Genomic DNA, 27,348 nt, shown 5'->3' on the forward strand with positions numbered 1-27,348 from the left:
CAGCCATGAGATAGTGATTGCTAAGAATGAGCAGATCAGGGATCTTGATGCCCATGTTGGCGAACTAGAGGGTCTAATTGAGGAGCGTGATGTTCTCTTGGATAACAGGGATGCTGACTTTGCACTTCTGGAGCAGCAGTTCACCGCCCAACAGGTTCAGTTGAATGCTGCCTTTGATCACATTGAGATGTTGGAGGCTCAGCAGGCCCAGCCCGAGGCCATGGAGGAGGAGCCCCAGGAGGTTCAGGGTATCTCAGGACTTGACACTACCTCTGGAGTGCCCCTGCCCCCACTTCCGGGAGCTCACTCTCCAGTGAGGAGCGAGTCGTCAGTCAACAGCCTGGACGACTTTTAGATGGTGTCTTAAGTAGTCTTTCGCGTATACTCCTCTATAGGGTAGCCTAACTTTGGATGGTGATGTAATAGGCTAACTAAGAGTTGAGTACCTAGCTTTTGTAAAAGAGTACCACTCATATGTAAAAGTACCTTAATCGCTTAGGCTTTGGCTAAGAACTTGATGGATGGTTGTAATGGTTTAATTGCAGTGGAGTTTATCGTTGCAGAAACTTGTCTGAATTTTTATCCATGTTTCCTTGCATTTCTGGGCTGTGTGTCGAATACCAAAGTTGTTGGGAATTTCATGATCTAAGTGCTCACCAAATTTCAGCATTTTTAGACCTGTGTGCCAAAAGTTATGGCCCGAACATTGCATCTCGGCCTGCTGAAAAGCAGACTGGACAGAGCGGCAGAAATTACATTTTTCGCCCGCCGTAACTGTCGATTTGGCTTTGGAGTTGAATACCAAAGTTGTAGTATGATAAATTATCTATCTGCTGTAAAAATTTGGGCGCATTTCGATGAACAGAGTGCAAGTTATGAATTTTCTTGTAACAAGCAGCGTTGCTCTTCCTATTGTTATCGTGCTCCTTTTAGTTCTACATTTCCGCGCTTACCCTTCTATTCTTGGGGATTGTCATATGTCATCCTACTAATGAGAGATTTTGCCATTCCAGATGGTAGGAGCGACACGTGGCAACCCTGAGGGTTTCGGGGACGCGAATGGTAGCAGTTCGCAGCGACCGCCACCACCGCCACCCAACTTCGCGGAATATCTGGCCGCCCAAACCGAGTTACTCCGTCAACTCGTCCAGGGACAACAACAACAGCAACAGCAACGGGGTGGACCCAATGTCCATCAACCTCAAGCCGCTGGTTACCCGGAATTCTTGGCAACTCAGCCCCCTCTGTTCAACAAAACAGAAGAGCCACTGGATGCGGATGCTTGGATTCGCACAATTGAGTCCAAGTTTTCCCTACTTCTGGCACCATGCTCAGAGCAAAACAAGGCCCGCTTTGCCGCGCAACAGCTTCGCGGTTCGGCACGTCTTTGGTGGGATAACTACCTTGGCATGCTCCCAGCTGATCACGTTGCCACATGGGAAGAATTCAAGGCTGCATTCAAGGGTCACCATATTCCAGAAGGTCTCATGGATAGGAAGCTGAATGAGTTCCTGGCTCTTACTCAAGGGACACGTACAGTTCTCCAATATGCCCAAGCTTTCAACAATCTCTGTCAGTACGCGGGCTATCATGCTGACACAGATGTGAAGAAGCGTGATCGTTTTCGTAGAGGCTTAAACACCAAGCTCAAGGAACGACTAAACCCCATTAGGGTCGACACATACAATGAGCTGGTTAATCTGGCACTCACTCAAGAAGACTGTATCATGACTCACCGTGCTGAGAAAAAGAGGAAAGCGCCAGCTGGACCCTCTAGTGCGCAGCCACAGAGGTATCGCATAGTACAGAATGTTGCACCCCAGATTCCTCAGAAAGCCCCTCAGCCAGGGCGTTGGGTTATCAGGCCTCCACTGCAGCAAAGCGTGGCACGTTTCCCTATTCCTCAGTTAACGGGTCCAAGGCCAACTGCTCCACCGCCAGCCCGTCCAAGTGAGGGAAATCGTTGTTTCAATTGTGGGAGCTCAACTCATTTCGCCCGTGAGTGCCCGCAACCCAGGCGACAAAACCAGGGCCAAGGCTTTAATCAAAACAACAAGAACAAGGGCAGAAGGCAAACTGTTCAGGTCAAGCAAGGGTGCATCAATTTCACCACTCTTGCAGAACTACCTGAGGGCGCACCAGTGATGACGGGTACATTTTCTATCCACAACAAACCTGCAGTTATATTATTTGATTCTGGTGCATCGCATAGTTTTATTGATGCAAAATTTGGTGCAAAAGTGGGTTTGGATTTTATTCACACGAAAGGGTCATACATGATATCAACCCCAGGAGGTAAAATTGCTTCAAACCAAATAACACGACTTGTGCCAATCAAGTTGGGTAGCTTAATCGTCAACACCGACCTTATACTCCTACCACTTGAGGGTATAGATATCATCTTGGGGATGAATTGGATGACTCAGCATGGGGTTATAATAGATATTCCCGCCAGGGCGGTGGAATTAAATTCGCCAAAATATGGAGCCACTACTCTCTATTTACCCTTCCGAGAGTGTGTCAATTCTTGTGCATTTGCCCTGAGCACATCCAACCTAGAAGAGATTCCTGTGGTATGCGAGTACACCGATGTGTTCCCGGATGACTTGCCAGGAATGCCACCAGATAGAGAGATTGAGTTTATTATTGAACTACAACCAGGCACTGCCCCTATCTCAAAGAGGCCATATAGAATGCCACCTAAAGAGTTGGCCGAGTTAAAAATCCAACTTCAAGAACTTCTGGACAAAGGCTTCATTCGCCCCAGTGCATCACCTTGGGGTTGTCCAGCCCTCTTTGTAAAGAAAAAGGATGATAGTTTGAGGTTGTATGTGGACTACCGACCTCTCAATGCGGTGACAATCAAAAACAAATATCCCCTTCCCCGCATTGATGTTCTCTTCGATCAACTGGCTGGAGCTAGGATTTTCTCAAAGATTGATCTTCGCTCCGGCTATCATCAGATTAAAATTCGTCCATGTGATATTCCTAAAACCGCATTCTCCACACGGTATGGACTCTATGAGTATTTAGTCATGTCTTTTGGTCTCACAAATGCACCTGCCTATTTCATGTATCTCATGAACTCGGTATTCATGCCTGAGCTCGACAAGTTCATCGTGGTTTTCATTGATGACATCCTTATTTATTCCAAGAATGAGGAAGACCATGCTAAGCACCTGCGCATTGTTCTCCAACGTCTTCGGGACCATCAGCTCTATGCTAAATTCTCCAAATGTGAATTCTGGCTAGATAGTGTGAAGTTCTTGGGCCACACTATTTCCAGCGAAGGCATAGCCGTGGATCCTAGCAAAGTGCAAGAAGTGATGGACTGGAAACCTCCTACCTCCGTTCATCAGATTCGCAGTTTTCTTGGTTTAGCCGGATATTATCGTCGATTCATTCCGGATTTCTCCAGAATTGCTAAGCCAATGACCGAACTATTGAAGAAAGGAGTAAAGTTTGTGTGGGATGAAAAATGTGAAAAGGCTTTCCACACCCTAAGGGAGCAGTTGACTACAGCACCTGTCTTAGCTCAACCTGATAACACCAAGTCCTTTGACGTGTATTGTGATGCGTCAGGTACTGGTCTTGGTTGTGTGCTCATGCAAGACAATAGAGTTATTGCTTATGCATCACGAGCTCTTCGACCCCATGAGCAGAATTATCCTACTCACGACCTTGAATTAGCAGCGGTCATTCATGCTCTAAAGATATGGAGGCATTATCTTATGGGTACTCATTGCAATATCTACACCGATCACAAAAGTCTCAAATATATTTTCACTCAAGCTGATCTAAATATGAGACAAAGATGGTGGTTAGAATTAATCAAGGACTATGATCTTGAGGTGCACTATCACCCAGGCAAGGCTAATGTTGTAGCAGATGCACTCAGTCGCAAAGCTCATTGCCATTGCCTATCCGTGGAATCCTATTCGGAAACCCTCTGTCATGAGATGAGGAAGCTCCAGTTGGAAATGATTCCCCAAGGTACCTTAAATCACATTTCAGTTGAACCAACCCTTCATGATCAGATCATTATGGCCCAATTACATGATAAGGGTGTTGGGATCATTAAACAGAAACTCTCTCAAGGAGAAAGGAAGTATAAGTGTTTTCGTCAGGACCATAAGGGAGTCCTATGGTTCGAAAGTCGTTTAGTTGTTCCGAAAAATCATGATCTTCGGAAGCAAATTCTCGACGAGGCACATCTTTCCAAATTTTCTATTCACCCAGGTAGTACCAAGATGTACCAAGATCTTAGGCAAAATTTCTGGTGGACTAGGATGAAAAGGGAAATTGCTAAATATGTCTCGGAATGTGACACCTGCCAGAGAGTCAAAGCCAGCCACTTGAGAGTAGCCGGTTTGCTTCAACCTCTGCCTATTCCATCGTGGAAATGGGAAGATATAAGTATAGACTTCATTGTTGGATTACCCAACACATCCCAGAGGCATGATTCCATTTGGGTTATCGTGGATAGACTCACCAAGACGGCACATTTTATTCCAGTACATACTACTTACACTGCCAAGAAGTATGCTGAGATCTATCTCGATCGCATTGTTTGCTTGCATGGGGTACCCAAGACAATCATTTCTGATCGTGGAACACAGTTCGTTGCACGCTTTTGGGAACAGTTACAAGCATCTCTTGGGACAAAATTGATTCGAAGCTCAGCTTATCACCCCCAAACTGATGGACAAACTGAGAGGGTGAACCAAATCCTGGAAGACATGTTGAGAGCTTGCGTCCTTCATTATGACAAGAGTTGGGACAAATGTCTAGCTCTAGCGGAGTCCTCGGCAGTGGTTTGATGTGTATTGGATGCTTATATTAAAGACTTGAGCTTTATGTAGTGCTTGTACAGAAAACTGCAAAGACATCTTATGTAGAACCATAAATAACTTGAGCTTTATGTAGTGCTTGTACAGAAAACTGCAAAGACATCTCTTGTAGAACCATAAATAACAGGAATTTAACAACCAAACTGTAGAATTATAACTTATAAGAGCTCTGCGAGATGTTGTCAAGAAATGCTTCAAAATCGAACCTTATTGGAGTTTTGTTCCCCACTGTCTTGTATTACAAGAACATGAATGAACCAACAATATGGGGCCAGGATTATTATTGGGATTCACCAACAGCAAATTCAAGATGTATCAGCGAAGAATTCTGGATTACGGTGCGAACGGCAACAGGGGTCCTCACCGAGTGCGTACAGCCATCTAGCCATGTCAAACTTCCGAAGGTGTAGCCTCCCTGTACCCTCTGCCTCGCTTTGAACGTTACCTTGAACGTCTTAGTCTGACGACCACCTTTCTTGAAGGTGATCACTGAAGGATCCACAGATATTGTCACACCGGTTGGAGCCTCAATCTTGGCCTGGTAAGTCGCCTTCACTTGGCCGACGTTAGTCACCGTACGCCAGACCGTGACAGAGTCCTTGAGATCTGGCACTGCAATGGATGGGAGGTTCAGAAGGTAGAGCTTCCCGATGTCCTGCAGACAATATTCATCGGGGCTAAGAGTGCAGTTGAAGAACTTGGTGTACTCCTTTGGGTTGATGTCATAGACCAGGCCCAGATTGACGGCCCTTTCCGGGTTTATGTGGCCGCCGCCAAAGTCGAACAGATCGGCTACTTTCCTCGGCACTCCTTCAGCTTGGATTGGCATGCCGAAGCGATGAGTCACCGATGCTGCAACCATCAAGAAAACACAGCTGAATTCTAAGCTGCCTTTGGAACGTATTGCTGTGGTAATTCTGAAAGCTACTAACTCTAATGATATGAGACTGTGCTGAGCGCCTACCAGTGGATACAATGGCAGACTTGATCATGGCAGGCGACCAGCCTGGGTGAACCTATTTGATCAGTGCAGCGACCCTGGAGACGTGAGGGCACGCCATGGATGTCCCGGTCATGAACTGATACGAATCGCCCTTGGCCGCCAGGATGCCGACTCCGGGAGCAGCTATATATGTCAGGCTGTTCAAACAGAACAAGGGTTTTGATGCATTCGGTAGGGCAACATTCTGACTTCAAAAAATAAAATAAAAAACAAAGTAGCCATCATTGGCAATTGTCCACCTTAGAGAATTTCTATTTTCTTGAGTTACTGGTTTTGGGGTAGCAATGCTTTAAGAATTAAAAGAGTAAAATGTACTGCTAGTCCTCCAGCTTGGCTCGTAGTGTCATCTAGATCCCTAAACTTCCAAACTGCACATCCAGATCCTTAAACTTATTGTCTCATGTGAAGTCTAAATCACCATTTTTAAGTTATAGAGTGAAAGTATTTTTTTTGCTAATGTGGAGCTTACATGTGGACCGAACTTTTACACATTAAATTTTAAGCTCAACTCTTATATTTCAAAAAAAAAAGAACCTCTAAAGTTTTGTTTCAAAACTTTATGACCGAATATTTTTTCCAATGTTTTCTCCAAAATTCATTGTTTGTTACTTATCATTTTTTAAAGTTTTTACAAATTTGTCACATGAGTTTCATTTTCTTAATTTTTTATTCAAATTTTTATATTTGAACATACTTGTACAAGTAAATTGTTATGATTTTTTTTGTGTGTATGTGTTGTATATAATTTTGTATTGAACAAATTATATATTTTTTTATTTAGCTTAAGCAACTTTTATTTGGACCTCACGTAATACAATTAACAAGTTTAAGGAACTGAATGTGTATTTTAACAATCTGGATGACACCCTGAGTTAAGTTTAAGATCCACCGGTTTATTTTTTTTTACCCAAATTAAAATAACCCAGTAGTGGGTTGTCTCAGAGCTATCCTATAGACGAACAGTTTCAAAATTTCAAGATCAAGATGTGACCTTAAGTATATCCTATAGACAAACAGTTTCAAAATTTCAAGATCAAGATGTGACCTTAAGTATGGTTGGAAACGCCACGCTGGGGCCCCTTCATGAAAAGTCGGCGACCCTTGGTGAAAGCACCCAATCTCCGACCACACTCTTCGCCGGAGATATCTTCACCACCGGCGAGCTGCCAGCGAAAACGAAAAGCACGGGGAACACTAGTCATTTTCAGGTTGAGGGTTACCAATCTGATCGAATGCTACTGACCGTAGACGATGAGTTAACCTTACCTGGCCTCGACAACGTAGCCGACCAAGATTCTGTAAGCGAGTTGGTAGTCCACCAACACGCAGACCAAGTCGGCTTGTTAGCACATACTTTGCACGGTGTCCAATCAATTGTTGCTGTACTGCGCATAGATCATGCCCTTCGCCTTCGCCAGGTAGAGCGCGACAAGGGCATCGCTCACCGCTGTGCTCGGCGGCGAGCCCGCCGCCTCCTGCGGCAAAAAGCACAGGGCGACCTTGCCGGTGACATTGACCGCCGCCAGCGCCTTCTCATCGCAGCTGCGCGTGACAGGTTCGGCATCACTCATTAGAGTCACTGAATCAGAGATGTAAACAAGGCAAGCTGCTGCAGAAACAAGTGGCCATTCATGCACTCTCATCTTGTCGTTACCTAGCCGCATAAACAAGTGAATGGAAGTCGTTGCTGTTCACTGACGTCGTCGTGGTAAAGAGATTGCCCCTGCAATAAAAAGTGGCCATTAGAGTCCAGTCATGTGATGCCAATTTTTAAACATGATAAGAAAGTCCTAGTTAACAGTTGGATTTCTTCTTTATAAAGTAGACTGTTTTTGTACATTCCCCCATCCTCTCCCTCTCTGTTCCTATTTTTTGTAAGTATTTTGGTATATTCTGTGCTGTTTATTCTTTTTTTAATGAAAATTGAAGCGTTGCGGAGAACTCCTCCACAGTTTACCTTCCAAAAAAAAGGCAAGAGGTCCCTGGAAGAGACTTGATGGCCGAGAAGCAATACTCTTGGCGAATGCTTCAACAACATGGACTAGTGGTGTCTTAGTACCTACCAATACTACGGGATAAGTCCTTACATCAAGAGTTTGCTTCCTCTCAACCCCTCCTTTACGTTTTCGCATTTCAAACTTGCAACTTGTGTGTCTTTATATTCTTAGTATAGTATATAGTTAGAATTGACTATAGATTGCAAAACTTATTTTAGGGTTAAAGTTTTACACTAGTTGAACCATAAATGTACATATAGATAGCATGATCTAGTTTATGTTTTGTGTATAATTAACTTAAGTCATGGGTTATAAATTTAAATTTGCTTAATTCATCCTCTCCCTTTTAGACTATATGCACAAAACATAAACTAGATGCTGGAGAAGATGAATCCAAATGAAGTGGGAAACCGAACGAGAAAGGGGGCGCCAGCCGCCAGAGCAGTGCCGCAGAGGCCAAGCGGGTCGGCGAGCGAGTAAACGCAGGAACGGGGCACAGGAGGTTTTAACTGCGGCCGGCGTGGTCTGGGAAAGGGGTAGACCACGCGCTACGGCCTGGGTTTCAAGTACATAGCCTAACAAGTGGTGCATAACAAATGAACCTATGGGCCCACAAAAAAAAAATTGGAACCTGGAATTGAACCCGTTGATGAACCCCTCTCTCTCTCTCTATATATATATATATCTATATATATATATATATATATATATATATATATATATATATATATATATAATCCACAAAACAAAAACCTATTTCCACCGCACCCAACCCGAATTTGTAGTAAACCCGGCCAACCCAGCCCACCATCAACACACATCTAAAAGGTACTCCCTCCGTTCCAAATTATACTCCCTCCTTCCACGTTTATAAGGCACACACGCATATCAAGATTCAAACTTTACAATCTTTGACTAATAATTTACTATTAATTTTTTATTTTTACAATGCAAACTTATACTTTATCACAATTATAAATATATAACTATAAGTGATATAATATATGATAAATGAATGGTCAAAGTGTTATTTGGAAGACCGTACTATGTTATACTATATCTTATAAACGTGGAAGGATGGGGTAAGTCATTACAAGAATATTGGAAAGTCTAAGTTTTTCAAATTTGACCAAATTTATATAACAAAATAATAATATTTATGATACCAATTAAGTATCATTAGATTTTTTATTAGCTATATTTTCGTAGTATACCAATTTGATGTCATAAATCTTTGTGTTTTTCTCTATAGTTTTGGTCAAACTATGAGATGATTTGACTCTCCAAAATTTTTGAAATAACTTATAATTTGGAACGGCGGAGTACCTATTTAAGAACCCAGCCCACTAAACCCGTTTAAACCCAAACTATTCTATTAGCAGGCCTAGCGCAACTAGTATGTACTCCCTGTTTTTTTACTAAAAAATAGGCAAATCATGAGGTGGAATCTATACATCCATGTGAGGGGTACCGCACCGGCTTTTCAAGTTGTTTCATGTCTCCCTGACAAAAGGCAAAATTCCTTTGTTTTGAACCTTGCTGCAGTCCTAGAGAAACTAAAAGAAGTGTTTCACATTGGTTTCAACCTACCATGTTCACCAACTTGGGATAAAAAGTATGGAGGAATGGACAAAAAAGTGGAAGCAAACCACGTGCACCAGCTTCAAAATTTAATTGAGCTCACAAAGAAATAAAAGTAGGGCCAGATAAACTACAATAAGACTCTAACAGAGCTGCTCTCTTTGATTATAGCTTACCAGTACTAAGTACGTCAGGACTTCTGCACATGAATAAAGAAATATGACATTAGTACAATGGTAATGTTGCCCATCATATAGTTAGGAAGATAAAATGTGTCACATTTGGACGTGCATTAGGGTCTCACCTTTTGAAACTTTGACTACTATATCGCAAAAAATTGAGTCGTTTTTCTTTGTTGAAACCTATATACTTTCCAATAACACAACTTTTTCATTTTATAAATAATGGGCAAAGCTACACTTTGAAGATCACTTTTAAAATGTCAATTATTTGTGATCAGAGTAGCACAAGCATGTTCGTCCTTTGTGCTATCCTCTCTTTAATGCAATGATGCGCCCGCAATCCGTGTGGCGCGTTGTGTTTGTAATTCAAAACTTCAAGTTCTTCTTCTTAATGCAATGATGTGCAGCTCTCCGACGTATTTGAGAAAAAAAAACTATCCTCTCTTTCGACCATGATATTTTATACTACCCGACTAAATAGGTAAGCAAATATCCAAGCTGTGCAAAGCCACTCCTGGGGGTGCGTGGGGGTGCCTCATCTGGTATCGAAATCACAGTATCCTTCTCTATTGGTTCCATCATTGATTAATACCACAAGGTCTGCTTTATTCAATTGCTCAATTAAGAAGTTTATTCACTCCTAAATGCAACTCAGAAAGTTCAATAGGTTTGGTTTCAAAAAAAAAGTTCAATAGGTTGACTCAAAGTTCCTAAAATGAAAGTTAAATGTACACAAGTTCGAAAGCTTTCATAATCCAATATAATTGTGAAAGGTTAATGGATGAATGCAAAAGTTCCTCTGATATGATAAGGAAACTACAAACTCTCACTATCTGATTTTGGAGATGGTAAGGGCCTGCTGTGAGGCTTCTTCATGTAAAGAGATTCTACAACTCAGTAGCACATGAATTAGTCGGCACACTAGCTCATTAAGTTAACTCGTTAGCAGTGTGGTTAGCGGGTGTTCCTAAATGTGTTGATGAGCATCTATCAGTTCTCAGAGTTTGTAACCCTCCCATTATTATTTAACCAATAGAGGCTCTTTTTACTCGCAAATTACACACACACACACACAGTACGAAATGTAGGGTCCTTATTAACAACTACATTAGTGGATGTATAAAACTTAACACTTGCCACGTGACGGACTGATGATCTGACAGTGTTGATGGTAAAATACTATCGACAGTTCTTCACACACACACACACACACACACACACACACACACACACACACACACACACACACTAAAGTTTCCCATGTGAACCTTGCAAGAAACAAAGTACTTAAAGTTACTTTTGAACCGCTTCTGCAGTAGTCCTAGGTAGAGAAATTAAAAGAAATTTTCTTGCGATTTGCTCAGGCTTCTATAAGAGGCCAGGGCACCAGATCGCGAACCACACACACTACTCATGATTCTTCAGAACCCAAGGATGGATCTGAGACCAGCTTGTTGTTCGTCTACACTGCTACTGCTGGTTGTCGCTCTGTTGCTGCCCTTTTGCGCCAATGCGGCCAGCAACGTGGGATATTCTTCCTAACTTCGATCTTCCTGTATCAGGGAACTCCATTTCTCTAGTTCCGTTTAGGAAATTCACACTCACTACTAGAAAACGGGCCATGGGAACCGGTTGGAAATGGCCTTAGGCACCGATTTTCTAACTGGTTCCCGCCAACCAAGACCAATGGCATCGTCTTAGGACACCGTATATTTAACCCGGTGTCTTAAGCACCCATTGGTACCGGTTGGAAAGTCCAACCGGTACCAAAGAGGCTGCCACGCTGACACAAGGTGACAGCCCCTTTGGTACCGGTTGGTCTTTCCAACCGGTACCAATGATATTTTTCCTTTTTTTCCCAAATCTAGTTTTGTTTGTTATATTTATTATTATTTATTCTTTTATAATTTCTAAACGCACTCAAGCTCTACAGTACTATACGTTCATTGGTCGTTCGTGTTCGTTTTCAGAGAATATTTGAAACTAACTAAAAGTGAAATGCGAGCATATAATTAAGCTAATTAGATGAACTAATATATTTACAAATTTACAAATATCAAGACATAATGTTTAAAAATATTTACAAATGTACAAGTCATGTTTGTAGTCCAACTACTGGTCCTCGGCCCTCAGGACGTAGATGGAAGTCCTCTATTGATGTGACCGTCGTGGTAGAACTCGCCTCTAGGATCCAAGATCTCGTTCAAAAAGAATCCGGCGAGCTGCTCGCACACGGCGTTGATCCGATCAGTAGAGTAACATTCATCCCCCATTTGAGACATCTATCATTTAGAAAAAAAGGATTAACATCATGTGCGTTAGTACAATTATGAAAATATACTAGTGAACGGTTTGGACGTACTCTCGTGTCTTCATCAGTAACCTTCCCGCATGGAGTCATGATGTGCAAGTAATCGCATATATAGTACCCGCACCAATCAATTTCTTGTTGTTGTCTCGCACACTTAAGGAGAAACAAATAAATTACTCAATTTAGAACAATTTGGAATTATATACTTAACTAGACAAATCTTTATGAATCAACATACCGGATAATCCATGTTAACGTTCAGTTCGGGCCTCCATTGACCACGTCCTTTGTTATTTTTCACAAATTTTTTCCAAACCCTACGCTCAAAGTTAAGTTTGATATTCAGAAATTGCTATTAATAGAAAAAAGATTTGATTGTACAAACTGAACTTACCTGTTCAAGGGGTCTATGATATGTTCGATTGCGGACTTTGGATTTCTCATTGAGTCAAAGACTATAAGACGTGGTATTAGAGGAAAATACCACATCACCTTGGCAGGCACCCTCTTCTTGACACGCATCCCCTCAATGTCGCCTGGATCATCTCGAGGGATCTTATACCGGCATGCGTTGCATACAGGGCATGAATCCAAATTTTCATACTACCTCGATATAGGATGCAGTCATTAGGACAAGCATGTGTCTTCTGTGTCTCTAATCCTAAAGGACAAACAATTTTTTTTGCCTCGTATGTTGTCTCCGGCAAGGTGTTACCCTCAGGGAGTAAGTTTTTTGTAAGTTTCAGCAACTCCTCGAATCCCTTGTCAGACAAACCATTTGATGCCTTCCATTGCAATAATTCCAATGTGGTACTCAACTTCTTTTGGTCTTATTTGCAATCAGGGTACAACAATGTTCTGTAGTCCTCCAACATACGCTTCAGATCTCTCGATTCCTTTTCTGTTTCACAACCTTCCTCAGCTTCGCGCAGCATCTGACCAAGATCATCTTCTACAACGTATCCTTCAGTATCTTCTTCAGACTCACACATTGCAGTGTCATTGAAAAAGGAATTACAATTGGCTGCAAAGTCAGGAATCCTGTCCTCTTCTTCTACATTATTATCCAGCACAATTCCTCTTTCGCCATGCTTGGTCCAAACATAATAGTTCGGCATGAAACCACTAATGAACAAGTGACTATGGATGGTTCTTGATGATGAGTAATCCTTCTCATTCTTACAGAATTTGCATGGACAACGAACAAAACCGCCATACTTGTGTTTCTCGGCCGCTTCTATGAATTCATGCACGCCATCTATGAACTCCTTTGAACGCCGGTCGGCCATGTACATCCATTGCCGACTCATCTGAGTCCACAATACATTTATATACATCATTGTACTTTACAAATAGTTCATTCATACTACTAATTTATAACAATACATTTATATAATTGATAATGCATATAACTATAATAAATATATACTATTCACTTATCAAATAAATTAATAAAACATATAAATACAATAATTTGATAGTATTCAAATATCAAATAAATTGATAATGCATATAACTACAATAAGATGCTACAAATAAAAATAATTATCACATGTATAAACTAAATCAAGTAATAACTATTTCTAAAAATTAATTGCTAAGTTATAAAGAAAAATAACTAACCTTTTTTTCAAAAAAAAAGCAAAAACTCCCCCCCTCACCTCACTCAGCTGCATGAACAGTGAGTTCACGGCAACTTGAGGGGGGGAGGGGCTGGGGTATTTATAGGATCGGGACAAAGGCACCGGTTGGTTTCAATGACCCGGTGCTAAATGTTCTTCAATAGCACCGGGTCAAAGCACCAACCGGTGCCTTAGGCCCGAGCTCCTGGCAGCTGCCACGTTTCATCACCAAAGGAACCGGTTATTACCATCAACCGGTGCCTATAGCGCCGCCTTTATTTGGTACCGGGTGGTGGTTCAAACCGGTGACTATGCTGATACATTGGGACCGGTTGGAACCACCACCCGGTGCCAATTGTCCTCCACTAGGTTGGTCCAAAGCCAAAGGTAACAGCTGTTGTTGCAGTCGGTACCGATGGTACCCATCGATACCGGCTGCAACAGCAGTTGGTACCTTTGGCCTAGACCGATGGCCCGTTTTCTAGTAGTGACTGGTGATACGATGATGCCTCTCTTTGAAATCTCAGGTCTACATCGTGTACATGGGGGAGAAGAAACACGATGATCCAGCCATGGTCACCGCTTCGCACCATGACATGCTCGCCTCCATTCTCGGGAGGTACGTACTCTTGCAAAAGAAACTTTTGTTGTTACTGCGTGTAGTTAATATTCAAAATAGCCGGCTATAGCCACTGCTATAGTCTTTGGGAGAGGAGAAGACTTGGATATGCATCTTTTAGCTCTATAAAAGGCTAAATCCACTAAGGGTCGACTATATCCTGCTATAGTTGATAAATTAAGTATTATTTTGCCAGCTAAATCACATAATTGGTCTTTATTTATTGTTAGTTTAGCATTGAACTTCATCATTTATAAAATTTAGTATTTCGTCAATGATATAATGAGAGAATGAAGCCCTAGACGTACTTCCGTGCGTGTGTAATGAACTTTGTGACATATATCTATATGATTTGACTTCTGAACATCTAAATTCTAAATTTAATTACTCAATTTGCAAAACTGCTAAATGAAGTTAGCAGGAGCTATATCCCACTCCTAGCCTCTGGAAAACTGATCGCTAAACATCTTAGCCCGTTATTTTGAACATTGCGTGTATAGTTGATTCAAGAGTTATAATCCTTCACATCACTAGTACAGTAGCACCAGGGGCGGATGCACACCCCGGGCTACCCGGGCCATGGCCCGGGGTTCGGCCCAAATTTTTTTCATTTTGCAGTAGCTTCTACCTCTGGACTTGGATCAATTGCTGAAGAAGGATTTGGATCAATTGCTGAAGAAGAATAAATATATTACTTCGCGATGGCGCTTTTTGTATGTTATCTATCTTTCCGTTTATATTTTCATGTATCTTTTGAACTGTAAGTTTGTGGACGTCTATACTTATAACTCGGTCCGGGGTTCGACTCAATCCTGGTTCCGCCACTGAGTAGCACAGACTATGTTAATATTGCAACTCACATTTTGTTATTATTGCTCAAATAATTAAACCCACCGACAGCAAGGATGAAGCCCTCAAGTCCATAGTCTACAGCTACATGCACGGGTTCTCCGGTTTTGCGGCGAAGCTCACTGACCCCCAAGCCGAAGAACTTAAGAGTAATCACCAAACTAAACCTGCAGTCCCATGATGAAATAGGCTCGCGTTACTTGCATTATCTATCCCAACGAACTGCACTAACGAGCTCCGGATACGATCGATCGATGCAGAACACCCCGGAGTTGTCAGTGTGAAGCCCAACACGTACCACACAGTTCACATCACCCGGAGCTGGGATTTTCTTGGGCTCGGCTACAATCAACCATCAGGGATTCTTAGCAAGGCAAACTACGGCGAAGATGTCATCATCGGCATCGTCGACTCAGGTTCGACAGTGTTATTATTACAATGTTCTAGCTGACGACATCACCGGCCTGCATCGATCTCGTTGACTCATCATGCCGGTTCGACAATGTTCTAGCTAGCTGACATCGTCCTTGGGGCTCTGCCTTACTTTGGTGTTGCAGGCATATGGCCGGAGTCGCGAAGCTTTGACGACAGTGGGTACGGCCCCGTGCCCAAACGGTGGAAAGGTGTGTGCCAGGCCGGCGAAGCGTTCAACGCCACGAGCTGCAACCGGAAGATCATCGGCGCGCGGTGGTACACCAAGGACGTGGTCCTCGCGAATCTATCGAGCAGCGAGTACATGTCGCCAAGGGACGCCAATGGCCACGGCACGCACACCGCCTCGACGGCCGCCGGCGTGGCCCGCGGCGGGGCGCCGCGCGCGCGGGTGGCGGTCTACAAGGCGTGCTGGACCAACGCGCAGGGCGTGGCGTCCTGCTCCAACGCCGGGGTCCTCGCGGCCATGGACGACGCCGTGGGCGACGGCGTCGACGTCCTGTCGCTGTCGCTGGGGGGCATGTTCGAGAGCCCCGGGTCGCTGCACCTCGTGGCGAGGGGGGTCACCGTGGTGTTCTCCGCCGGGAACTCGGGCCCCGTGCCAGGGACTGTGGAGCACGCTTCTCCCTGGGTCATATCGGTGGCCGCCGGCACGGTGGACCGGTCCTTCCCGACCGAGATATCGCTCGGCAATGGAGAAAAGCTGGTGGTACGCACGGGATCGATGACATTGAGCAGCAACTTGATTCGTCGTGCCAATTTCCCCCTTTTTTACAGACGCTGCTAGCTAGGCCCATCCAAGAGAGTTCTTCATCGCATGCCGATTTTTAATGCAGGGGCAATCTCTTTACCACGACGACGTGCCAGCAGTGAACAGCAACGACTTCCATTCACTTGTTTATGCGGCTAGGTAATGACTCGATGAGAGTGCATGAATGGCCACTTGTTTACATCTCTGATTCAGTGACTCTGAGTGAGGCCGAACCTGTCACCGCAGCTGCGATGAGAAGGCGCTGGCGGCGGTCAATGTGACCGGCAAGGTCGCCCTGTGCTTTTTGCCGCTGGAGGCGGCGGCCTCGCCGCCGGGCACAGCGGTGAACCATGCCCTTGTCGGGCTCTTCAAGGCGAAGGCGAAGGGCATGATCTTTGCGCAGTACAGCAACAATCGATTGGACACCGTGCAAACTTTCTGCGAAGGCGACTTGGTCTGCGTGCTGCTGGACTACCACCTCGCTTACAGAATCTTGGTCGGCTACGTTGTCGAGGCCAGGTGAGGTTGATTCATCTTCTACTTGCTCTGTTCGGCTGGTTGTAGCTGATAGTTGGTGTTGATTTGTTGTAAGAGAAAAATATTGCTGGCTGATGACTGATGCTAATCTGGTGTGAGAGAAAAATAATACTGGTTGGCTAGTTGACAAACCTGCTGAACAGAACGAGTAGCATTCGATCAGATTGGTAGCCCTGAAAATGACTGTTCCCCGTGCTTTTCGTTTCCGCTGACAGCTCGCCGGTGGTGAAGATATCTCCAGCGAAGAGTGTGGTCGGAGATTGGGTGCTTTCACCGAGGGTCGCCGACTTTTCGGGGAGGGGCCCCAGCGTGGCGTTTCCAGCCATATTGAAGGTCACTTCTCGATCTTGAAATTCTGAAACTGTTTGTCTATAGATAGCTCTGGGACAACGCACTGGGTTATTTTAAGTTGGATAAAAAATAAATCATCGGATCTTAAACTTGACTCAGGGTGTCGTACGGATCCTCAAACTTTCAAAATACACATTCAGATCCTTAAATTTGTTAATTGTATTGCGTGAGATCCAAATAAAAGTTGCTTAAGCTAAATAAAAAATTATATAATTTGTTCAATACAAAACATACACACGCAAAAAAAATCATAACAATTTACTTGTACAAATATGTTCAAATATAAAAGATCTGTATAAAAAATTAGGAAAATGAAACTCATGTGGCAACATTTGTAAAAACTTTTAAAAAATAATAAATAATAAACAATAAATTTTGGAGAAAACATTGAAAAAAATATTCGGTTTTGAAACAAAACTTTGGAGAAAAATTTGAAAATATAAGATTTGAGCTTAAAAATTCAAATATAAAAGTTGGGTCCACATGTAAGCTCCACATTAGCAGAAATATTTTCACTCTATAACTCAAAAATGGTGATTTATACTTCACATGACACAATAAGTTTAAGGATCTAAATGTGAAGTTTGGAAGTTTAGGGACGAGCCAAACTGCAGGACTAGCAGCACATTTTACTCTTTTCATATTTAACGCATTGCTACCCCAAAACCAGTAATTGGGATTTGCCATCTCCAGAAAATAGAAATTCTGGACAATTGGCAATGATTAGGCAACAAGAACTATCGTATCAGCAGCTACTTTGTTTTTTCTTTTGAAGTCAGAATGCTGCCCTTCCGAATGCATCACCCTTGTTCTGTTTGAACAGCCTGACATAGCTGCTCCCGGAGTCGGCATCCTGGCGGCCAAGGGCGATTCATATCAGTTCATGTCCGGGACATCCATGGCGTGCCCTCACGTCTGCACTGATCAAATCGGTTCACCGAGGCTGGTCGCCTGCCATGATCAAGTCTGCCATTGTAACCACTGGTAGGCGCTCAGCACACATCTCATCTCATCTCATCTCTTTTAGAGTTGCTTCCAGAATTACCACAGCAATACGTTCCAAAGGCAGCTTAGAATTCAGCTGTGTTTTCTTGATGGTTGCAGCATTGGTGACTGATCGCTTCGGCATGCCGATCCAAGCTGAAGGAGCGCCAAGGAAAGTAGCTGATCCGTTCGACTTTGGCGGCGGCCACATAAACCCGGAAAGGGCCGTCGATCCGGGCCTGGTCTATGACATCAACCCAAAGGAGTTCACCAAGTTCTTCAACTGCACTCTTAGCCGTGACGACGATTGTCTGCAGGACATCGGGAAGCTCTACCTTCTGAACCTCCCATCCATTGCAGTGCCAGATCTCAAGGACTCTGTCACGGTCTGGCGTACGGTGACCAATGTCGGCCAAGTGAAGGCGACTTACCAAGCCAAGATTGAGGCTCCAACCGGTGTGACAATGTCCGTGGATCCTTCAGTGATCACCTTCAAGAAAGGTGGTCGTCAGACTAAGACGTTCAAGGTAACGTTCAAAGCGAGGCAGCGGGTACAGGGAGGTTACACCTTCGGAAGTTTGACATGGTTAGATGGTTATACGCACTCGGTGAGGATCCCGGCCGCCGTTCGCACCGTAATCCAGGAATTCTTCGCTGATACATCTTGAATCTGCTCTTGGTGAATTCCAATAAAAATCTTGTCCCCATATTGTTGGTTCATTTCATGTTCTTGTAATACAAGACACTGGGGAACGAAACTCCAATAAGGTTCGATTTTGAAACATTTCTTGACAACATCTCGCAGAGCTCTTAGAAGCTATAATTCTACAATATGATTGTTAAATTCCTGTTATTTATGGTTCTACAAGAGATGTCTTTGCAGTTTTCTGTACAGGCACTACACATAAAGCTCAAGTCTTTAATATAAACATCCAATACACATCAAACCACTACTGTATTAAGTGGCCGTTTTGAAGGGTTCTCCTAAAAAGCTTCGCTGGTAAAGCCAACGGTTCCGTGATGGAGTACGAGTGCGCGTGTAGGTCCCGCCACCACTACCGGAAACCGGCTATGTGCCCGGTAGTTTGCCGTGTGCTTTCTATCAGGCACACGGTAAAAATGTTGTTTGCCATGTGCACACATGTAAAGATTTGGCACACTGCAAAGCCATACTTTGTTGTGCCGTTTTTTGGCACACGGCAAAGCTGTATTTATTTTGGCACATGGCAAAGTAACAAAAAGAAATTTCTCTTCTCACCTCGGAACTTTTTCTCCTCTTCACATACAACATGTGGTACTCCATGCTAAAATTTGATATATTTTTTATTTTTTTGCTATATTTAACTAATTAATTGCATTTCAAATAATTTTTTTAATCAAATCAAATTTGAACAGCAAGTGATTCAAATAATAGAACAAAACAAATAGAAAAATGATATTCATATTATTTAACCTAGTTTGCGGTCTTAACCATCAAATGAAAAGAGTTTTCAAACATCTTGTCCAGGAAACACGACCATGAACGTTTGTTCGAATGATTTTAAAATTCTAAAGAAAGCAAATTAAGTCTGAAAATTATGAGATTGGTCAATATCTCATGACATCATTTGTGGAGACTGTGGTAAAAAATTGAGTGGATTTCGCAATTTTTTCACGTCAAATGAAAACATCTACGAAGAAGAATCATAGAGTTGAGAAGGATGTGGTTATGTTTGGAGTGAAAGTAACCATCAAATTTGGGTTTGACTTAAAAAAATTTTCTATAGCCAATAGAAAATATAAATTGTTTCATGTAAAATTTTGGTAATTTTTTGGAAATGTTTGATAATTTTAATGTACCAAGTGCAATTACAGAATTTTTATTGACATAAAAAAAATTGCCATGTGTTTCTTCGGTGGCACACGACAAACAAGTCCTCCTTCGCTATGCATCGTTGATCTCGTGATCGACGGCCGAGATTCGATAAAAATTTCTTATAAAATCGCCCCCCTTCGCCATTCAAACCCTAATCCCCTCCCGCCACCTCTCTCCTCCCAGCTGCCCCGCCACCTCTCTCCCTCAGATCCGCCACCGCCCCCTCCCCCTCCTCTCCTTCCTCTTCGCCGCCTCCCTCCCCCTCCCTCACGCCAGGCCGGCCGGCCCCTCCTCTGCCTCCCCTACCCTCCCCTCCCCTCCCCCCTCTGCTCGCCCTCACCGGTAGTGAGGAGCAGCGGCGGCGCAAAGTCCGACGCCAGCGCGGTGCTGGGATCCGCCCCTCCTCCGGCGACGCAGCGCAGCGCGACGGCCCTGCCCCTCTGACGATGACACGAGACAGCGCGACGGTCAGGGCGGTGGGAACGACTCTGGGTGACAGCCGTGGCTTCGCGAGCTCCAGGCTACGGCGGTGGCTTGGCGAGCTCCAGGCGACAGCCACACGAGCTCCGGCATGACGACACTAGCTCCGGCGATAGCGCTCCGGGGCGGCTTGGTGACGCCGCGCAAGGGTGAGGGGCAGGGCAGCACATCGGCACAAAGAAAGGGTGAGGCGAGGATGGAGGTGGCAGCGGGGCCGCGCGTGAGGTGGCGGTGGCGGAAGGTGTGGCTGGATTTTTTTATTTTTTTCAAAATTATTTTTGTCATGTGTCAATATAGCACACGGCAAACTCTTTACCGTGTGCCCGAGAAACGACCGACGGCAAAGGCTCTCTTGGGCACACGGCAAACTAGGCGCATCCCACCTCCCCTAACTCCTGTGCAACAAATCAGGGTCGTGCATTGTTTCATAGATTTAATTATATTTAGGTCTTGTTTAGTTCATTTTGCATTTTGTATTTTTACATTTTTGCAAGAGAATCTTCAACATTTGAAGTATTAAATGTAGACTAATTACATATCTCGTCTGTAAACTACGAGACGAATCTAATGAGCCTAATTAATATATCATTAGAGTATGTTTACTGTAGCATTACTGTAGTAATTTAGTGTCTAACCACATTCTAATTAGGCTCATCAGATTCGTCTCGCGATTTACAATCTATTTGTGTAATGCGATTTATTTTTCGACTATATTTAGTATACCATGCAAGCGATTTACAAAAATTTTGCGTTTTGGGATCTAAACAGGGCCTTAGAGAAAAAAATTGACTTAGAATAAAACTAGAACACCTTACATCTTGGAAATAAGAGAATATTTTTTTATTTGAAAAATTATGATATTTGCACCTTTTGCAAAGGAGGGTCTCTCTTTCGGGTAATGACGTGACGAAAAAGACGCGAAAATTGGCGAGACTAGATGTGTATGTTTCATGCACGGCGCAGAGTCTTTGCATTTCAAAATCTAAAACCAAAATCTTTCCTCTCCCTCCCTTATTTCTACAAGACTCTATCATCTGAAAGCCCTAGGATCCTAACTATATAAATAAGACATGACACGGCATCATACCATGCAAAGAGACATCACGGCGTAGCCTCTCCAAGACTCCAGTTAGGACGGACACCATCGGCGGCGATCCCATGGCGCCGTCTCGCGAGCTCCCCCTCCTCTTCCTCCTCGCCGCGGCGGCCTTCCTCGCCGCGGCGGTGGCGCAGGAGTACTGCAGCGACTCGCTGGCCGGCCTGACGGAGTGCCGGAGCTTCTTGTTCGGCGGCGCGGCGGCGCCCTCGCCCGCGTGCTGCGCCGCGTACGAGGCCGCCTTCGACGCCGACCCCTTCTGCCTCTGCTACGTCGCCGACGGCACGTTCGGGCGCGCCACCGGGTACGACGTCAACGTCTCCGACGCGCTCCGGATCCCCGCCGGCTGCGGCCAGGCCGACCCGCCCATCGAGCTCTGCAACAGTAAGTAGCCCCCGGCGCCACCGCCGCCGCCCACGATCTACGTCCCCTCTCGTCGTCTTCACCTCCGGCCTCTCCGCGATGCACGAAACCTGAGAGCGTTCTCTGACTGCTCGACGATCTGTCGGTTCTCTGTGTTGCAGTGCAAGGGCTGGTGCTCCCTCCATACGGGCCGCGGCCTCCGGTCACCGACGGCGCCAGCGCCAGCGCCGGCGCCTCTCCGACGGCGCAGCCGTCTTCAGGTAACTCATCACCGATCTACCGCCACCGAGATCGGCCGTTGCGTCGATTCGCCCGTAAAGATTGGTCTAGTTGCTCCTGCTGAAACTGGTCGTGGCATTGCCGCAGGGTCCTCGGAGGCGCCGCCGCCGTTCACCTCTCCGTCGCCGCCACCACCGGCGCCAACCTCCGGAACGAGTGATGAGTCAGCATCGCTGATCTTGCTGTTGGTCGGCGTCGCGTTCCTGTTGTCGTCCGCCCTCTAGTTTGAGCCGTAATAACATTGTTAAGGGGTGTAATTATTACAGGTTGATTGGAAGGGGCTAGTAATAACCATGCTGGCTGCATGTAATTAATTTTTTTTGTGCCTTATGTGTCATGTGATAATGTGATATGCGAAAATCGGCCCTGTAGTTTCAGGAGATATAAGTGAGGTAAAAACTGATCAGAATCTCAACTAGGTGTAATTTACAGAGCAACTCACGCATCGCGTGACCAAACCTCAAGTTTATGCGTACAGTACACAGCACGAATTCTGCTGCTGAACTTTTGTTCCTAACCCGACCTGTTGAAGACTTGAAGCCATGCCTGTGTCATTCAGCACCGCTCGTAGTCCATGCATCTGACTCAGAAACAAGAACATTGTGTCAGAGCCTTCCCAGCTCATAGGCCAACTCGATCCACAAGATTTCAGGCACTTGGCAGAAGTCCCGGGCTGGAAAGCCAGAATAAGCTTCATCGAACTGATTAAGTAACTACTGCAGAGACGGGATTCATCTCGTTGGTTCTTTCTCTGAACCTCCTTGCTGAATTCAGCTCTGCAGATTAGACCCTGAGTATGCTGAAGTGGTAGCTGTCACAGTAGAAGCAAAGGTTCAAGGTTGCTTCTTCTCGTGGTTAGAATGGATCAATCGACCAGGGCGTGCTCTAATCCCGGAAAGCGATAGACCAAAAACTCCCCACACAAAATCACCTGATGCGACGACACGACAAGCTGCCTCTCCAGCCCCTTTTTTCCTCTTCCACCAGGTTCCACCATGAAGTTCTGCCAGGAATGGTGAGCTGATTGATTGTCGATTGATTCATATGCTCAGCCAGTTAACGCCTTTCTTGATTGGTTTTTTTCCCAAGAGGTGATTTGATCATGATGCCTACCCCAACTCGCTTGGGATAAAAGGCTATGTTGTTGTTGTTCTTGTTGTAGGTGATTTGATCAAGAACAAACTCTCTATTTTTTAGTGGGTGCATGCATGCAGCAACAACATACTGTATCCCAAGGAGGACAGGGAGAACAAGGTGCTTCTCTATGCCTGCAGGAACTGTGACCATCAGGTTATCTGATTCTCCATCCATATTCACCTTCCCTTAATCCATTATCTGCTCAAAGATTTGAGATTATCTTTCATGTTCTGTAAAACTACATTGTTTTAGGTCCAGAGCATCTGAGCAGTCACTCTGAACTTGTTCTTAATTTGTCATGTCCTTGCAAGAGCCCTGTCAGAAACTCTGCTCTCTGCAGGAGGTGTCCTCCGACTCCAACAGCGATTTCGAACGTAGTGGACCACGCCTCCGGTGAGTTCACTCAGGTGCTCTTCGAGGATGTCGCCTCCGACCCCATGCTGCCCCACACCAAGGCCGTCTTCTTCCAGGTCAACACCATGTCTGATGCCTATCTTCTTCAGTTGGTTCAAAGTTTCGGAGTCCATGCCTGACTTGACAGCCACCAACACCATGCTTGGATCGTTGGCAGGCGATGGCGAGGGGTAAGGAAGGCATAGGCATGGCACTCTTCTTCATCTGCTGCAACCCCAGCTGCGGCCACCATTGGAGAGACTGAAGTGGTAGCGCGACGCTTCAGCCGGTTACTGCAAGAGAACAGAACGTCATCTATGCGTTAGTGTAACTTGCAGCAAGAGATTCGTGGTTCTTGTTCAGATGTTCAGGAAATGGTACCGAGTTAAGGGAATTCAGGATTCGGGCTCGACGATCGTCCCGTTTGGGCATGAGCTCAGTCACAGAAATCCGGAGTGCGTCGGAGACATTGACATCGTACCCCATGGCGCGCCTGAACCTGCCGTCGGCCTGCTTGCATCTAGCCATGGCCACGGCCCTGCAGCTGCCCGTTTCCGGCCTCCAGAGGCAAGGGGGGACCGGCCGGGTGATGGCCTGGCTGGGTGTAGCTGAGCTCATGCCTGAACAGGAGGATCATCGAGCCCACACAGAAGCGGTAGGTCCGGCCAGGATACCTGCTCGCCAGGTTGGCACGCATCGCCATGTTCGTCATCGGCGCCTTGTACAGGTAGTCCTGGGGGTACCATGTCATCGGAAGCTTCCTTCCTGTAGCAAATCACAACCAAAATTTCAAATTACAAACGACTTTCTCGTTGCAAAATTGTGCTACTCATTGCCAAGAAGCAATATCCCATACCTGAAATTACCAGGCTGAAAGAAATCACAAGGCTCTCGCTGTGTAGCAGAACATTTTCTCTAATATTGTCACCTCACAAATCAACTTGCTTTCCCATCGAGCTTCAGAAGGATCTTATCACTTTCTGGATGTTTCCCACCTCCAGCTGCAAACTCGTGATTAGGATCATTCAGCACCATCCAACTGGAGCCTGTTTCTTTTGAGACCCCATGGAGTTTCATTCCTCCCCTCACCTCCTCAGCATCATTCCAACTTCCAGATTTTGCATATATCTTCGATAAAAGCACAGATGCTCCATCATGATTGGGATCCAACTCCAAAACTTTCTTTGCAGCAAATGTGCCAAGCTTAAGATCGCCATGCATCCAGCATGCTGCTAACAGAGAGCCCCAGATAGCCACATTGGGCCCTAAGTGCATTGACTCTATGAGATCAACTGCTTCTTGCAAAAGTTTAGCTCTTCCCAGAAGATCTACCATACAACCATAGTGCTCATGGTTGGGTTCAATCCTGTATTCTTGAACCATACATCTAAACATCGAACGACCTTCATGAACTAGACCAGCATGACAGCAAGCATAAAGTAAATTAAGAAACGTCACTTTATTGGGCTCAACACCTTCCTTTTTCATCTGCTCAAACAGAACCAAGGCGGATTTTCCATCGCCATGCATAGCAAAAGCAGCAATCATACTTGTCCAGGTGATAACATTCTTGTGAGGTATTTCATTGAAGATATTCAAGGCACGAGTTATACCCCCACATTTGGCGAACATATCAATAAGAGCATTGCAAACGCGTAATGTCTTAGTCAATCCGTTATTCTCGGTGAAGGAGTGGATCCACATGGCTTTATCAAGGGAACCTAAATTGGCACATGCAGATATTGCACTTAACACAGTAACTTCATCAGGCATGATACCATGCTCATGCATATCACTGAATAAACTCAATGCTTCGTTAGGTTGGTTACTTTCAGCATATCCTGCTATCATGGCACTCCAAGACACCACGTCCTTCTCTGGCATTCCATTGAATATAGAGCGAGCAACCTCAACTTTTCTGTTCTTGGCATATCCAAAAACCATGGCAGTTGATGATACTAAGTCCTTCCTCGGCATCCCATTGTATAGCTTTTCAGCCATATCCATTTTGGCACAGCTAGCATACAAGTTTATGAGAGCACTACTGAGGTGAGCATTAAGAAAAATGTCTGACACCAACATGTATGAGTGGATGGCTTTCCCAGTTCTGAAATGTTTTATATTCCCACAAGCTGATAGAGCACTAGCAAGGATCAATTGGTCAGGAACAACTCCAGACCTCTTCATCTCAGCAAACAGAAGCAAAGCTGCTTTGTAGTTCTGAGTCTGACAATAACTGTCAAATGATATTAGATAGGTCTATAGCAGTTCGCAGTGAAACGTGCAATCGCCAAGTGGCATCCAAAATGGAAAACAAAATGGATTATTACTTGATTTATTTTTTGTGCACTATGTGAAAGATGGTTGCATTGCAAGGAACAGTGTTCAAAATTTCGGCGAAATTTCGCGAAATTCGGTGATTTCGCCCCCCCCCCTCCGAAATTTGAAATTTTCGGAAATAATAATTTAAATATATTTTAAAGTATTTTAAAAATAGTCTAAAAATGAATTTCGGCCGAAATTTCGCGAAATTCGGTGATTTCGGCCATGTCCGAAATTTTTTAACAAACGAAATTCAAAACCCTGGCAAGGAATTATGCTCTCTGAAAGTACCCAGAGTTCATGCATGATAAACAGAGATCTTTTAATAAAAATACAAAATAAATATTCAATCACAATATGCAGTTCCTGAAGCATATAACTCATGTGGATAATGCACAAAGTGTATTCTGTTTTCTTAGAAGGTCATTCAATTGCATCACCTTGCAAGTTATCGAGTTATGTTAAAAAAACATAGAAAAAGTTAACAACTAATGCAGCTTTCATAATGATTTGAGGCACTATGTTACTGCGAAGTCAGGTCCTGGCTACATTTTCCAACTTGTGGCTGATCCGATCGAATGTGTTCCAAACCTTAGAATATGCTAGTTGCCCCTTCCTCTAATGCTAAACTCTTGGCAAGCAGTGGGAGAAAATATAAAACTTGTCGCACACAACCACAAGTTATTCCATTTTTCACCCGTGCAACATTTTTTCATGCAGAACACAGACGATGCTAAACCGCGCCACAAGTGCATCGAGCGGAACGACCAAAAGAAAGAATCCACCTTTGGTCTCAAAAACAACCGCACAAACAAACATGATGGATCTAAGCACGATACCTATCAAGCATGACGCCCCAGGCGACGACGTCCCGCACGGCCATTCCGTCGAACACCCTCCTTGCGTCCCCCACGCGCCCGCACGCCGCGTAAGCCCCCACCAGCGCGGTCCCGACGAACCCGTCGCCCAGCGCCCCGACCCTGACGGCCGCCGCGTGCGCGCCCCCCACGTACGCGCCAGCACCGTCGCAGCGAGCCGCGGAGCGGAGCAGGGCGGGGAGCGCGCGGGGCCCCGGCGGGGGCAGGCCCGCGCGGCGGAGGCACGCGCAGGCCGCGAGGGCGAGGCGCGGAGTGGAGGCGGCGGCGGCGCGGATGGCGACGAGGTGGGCGCGGTCGGGGTGCGGGTGGGCCGCCGGCGACGCCGGGATGGGGTGGCCGCGGCGGAGGAGGGCGGCGTGGAGCTGGCGCAGGTGGTGGTGGTGGTGCCGCGCGCGCGTTTCCATGTGGCGACTTTTGGGAGGGCGTGTTGGGCTGCTAGCGTTTATTTGAGCCGTCTGATGGGAGGTCTCAGGTCT

At 45.1% G+C, this 27,348-nt stretch overlaps 2 protein-coding genes and 2 pseudogenes across 2 annotated transcripts; 2 read left to right on the plus strand and 2 right to left on the minus strand.

The window, feature by feature from the left end:
- Nucleotides 1-5,155: 5,155 nt before the first annotated feature.
- Nucleotides 5,156-9,347, minus strand: LOC120685069 (annotated as a pseudogene).
- A 1,684-nt stretch (nucleotides 9,348-11,031) lies between these two features.
- On the plus strand, nucleotides 11,032-18,807 carry LOC120686083 (annotated as a pseudogene).
- Nucleotides 18,808-21,562: 2,755 nt separating this feature from the next.
- LOC120685070 (non-specific lipid-transfer protein C6-like) lies at nucleotides 21,563-23,812 on the plus strand. The gene is made up of 3 exons (XM_039966912.1): nucleotides 21,563-21,884; nucleotides 22,025-22,123; nucleotides 23,532-23,812. The coding sequence occupies exons 1-3, from the start codon at nucleotides 21,563-21,565 to the stop codon at nucleotides 23,810-23,812; spliced, it is 702 nt and encodes a 233-aa protein (XP_039822846.1).
- On the minus strand, nucleotides 22,527-27,276 carry LOC120685987 (pentatricopeptide repeat-containing protein At4g14820-like). Its single transcript, XM_039968136.1, has 4 exons — nucleotides 26,834-27,276; nucleotides 24,529-25,908; nucleotides 24,347-24,437; nucleotides 22,527-23,965 (listed from the first exon to the last, which is right to left on the minus strand). Exons 1-2 carry the CDS (start codon nucleotides 27,274-27,276, stop codon nucleotides 24,609-24,611), a joined length of 1,743 nt encoding a protein of 580 aa, XP_039824070.1. The 3' UTR covers nucleotides 22,527-23,965; nucleotides 24,347-24,437; nucleotides 24,529-24,608.
- Nucleotides 27,277-27,348: the final 72 nt, after the last annotated feature.

The sequence above is a fragment of the Panicum virgatum genome, chromosome 8N, assembly GCF_016808335.1.
Source record: "Panicum virgatum strain AP13 chromosome 8N, P.virgatum_v5, whole genome shotgun sequence".
Classification (NCBI taxonomy): Eukaryota; Viridiplantae; Streptophyta; class Magnoliopsida; order Poales; family Poaceae; genus Panicum; species Panicum virgatum.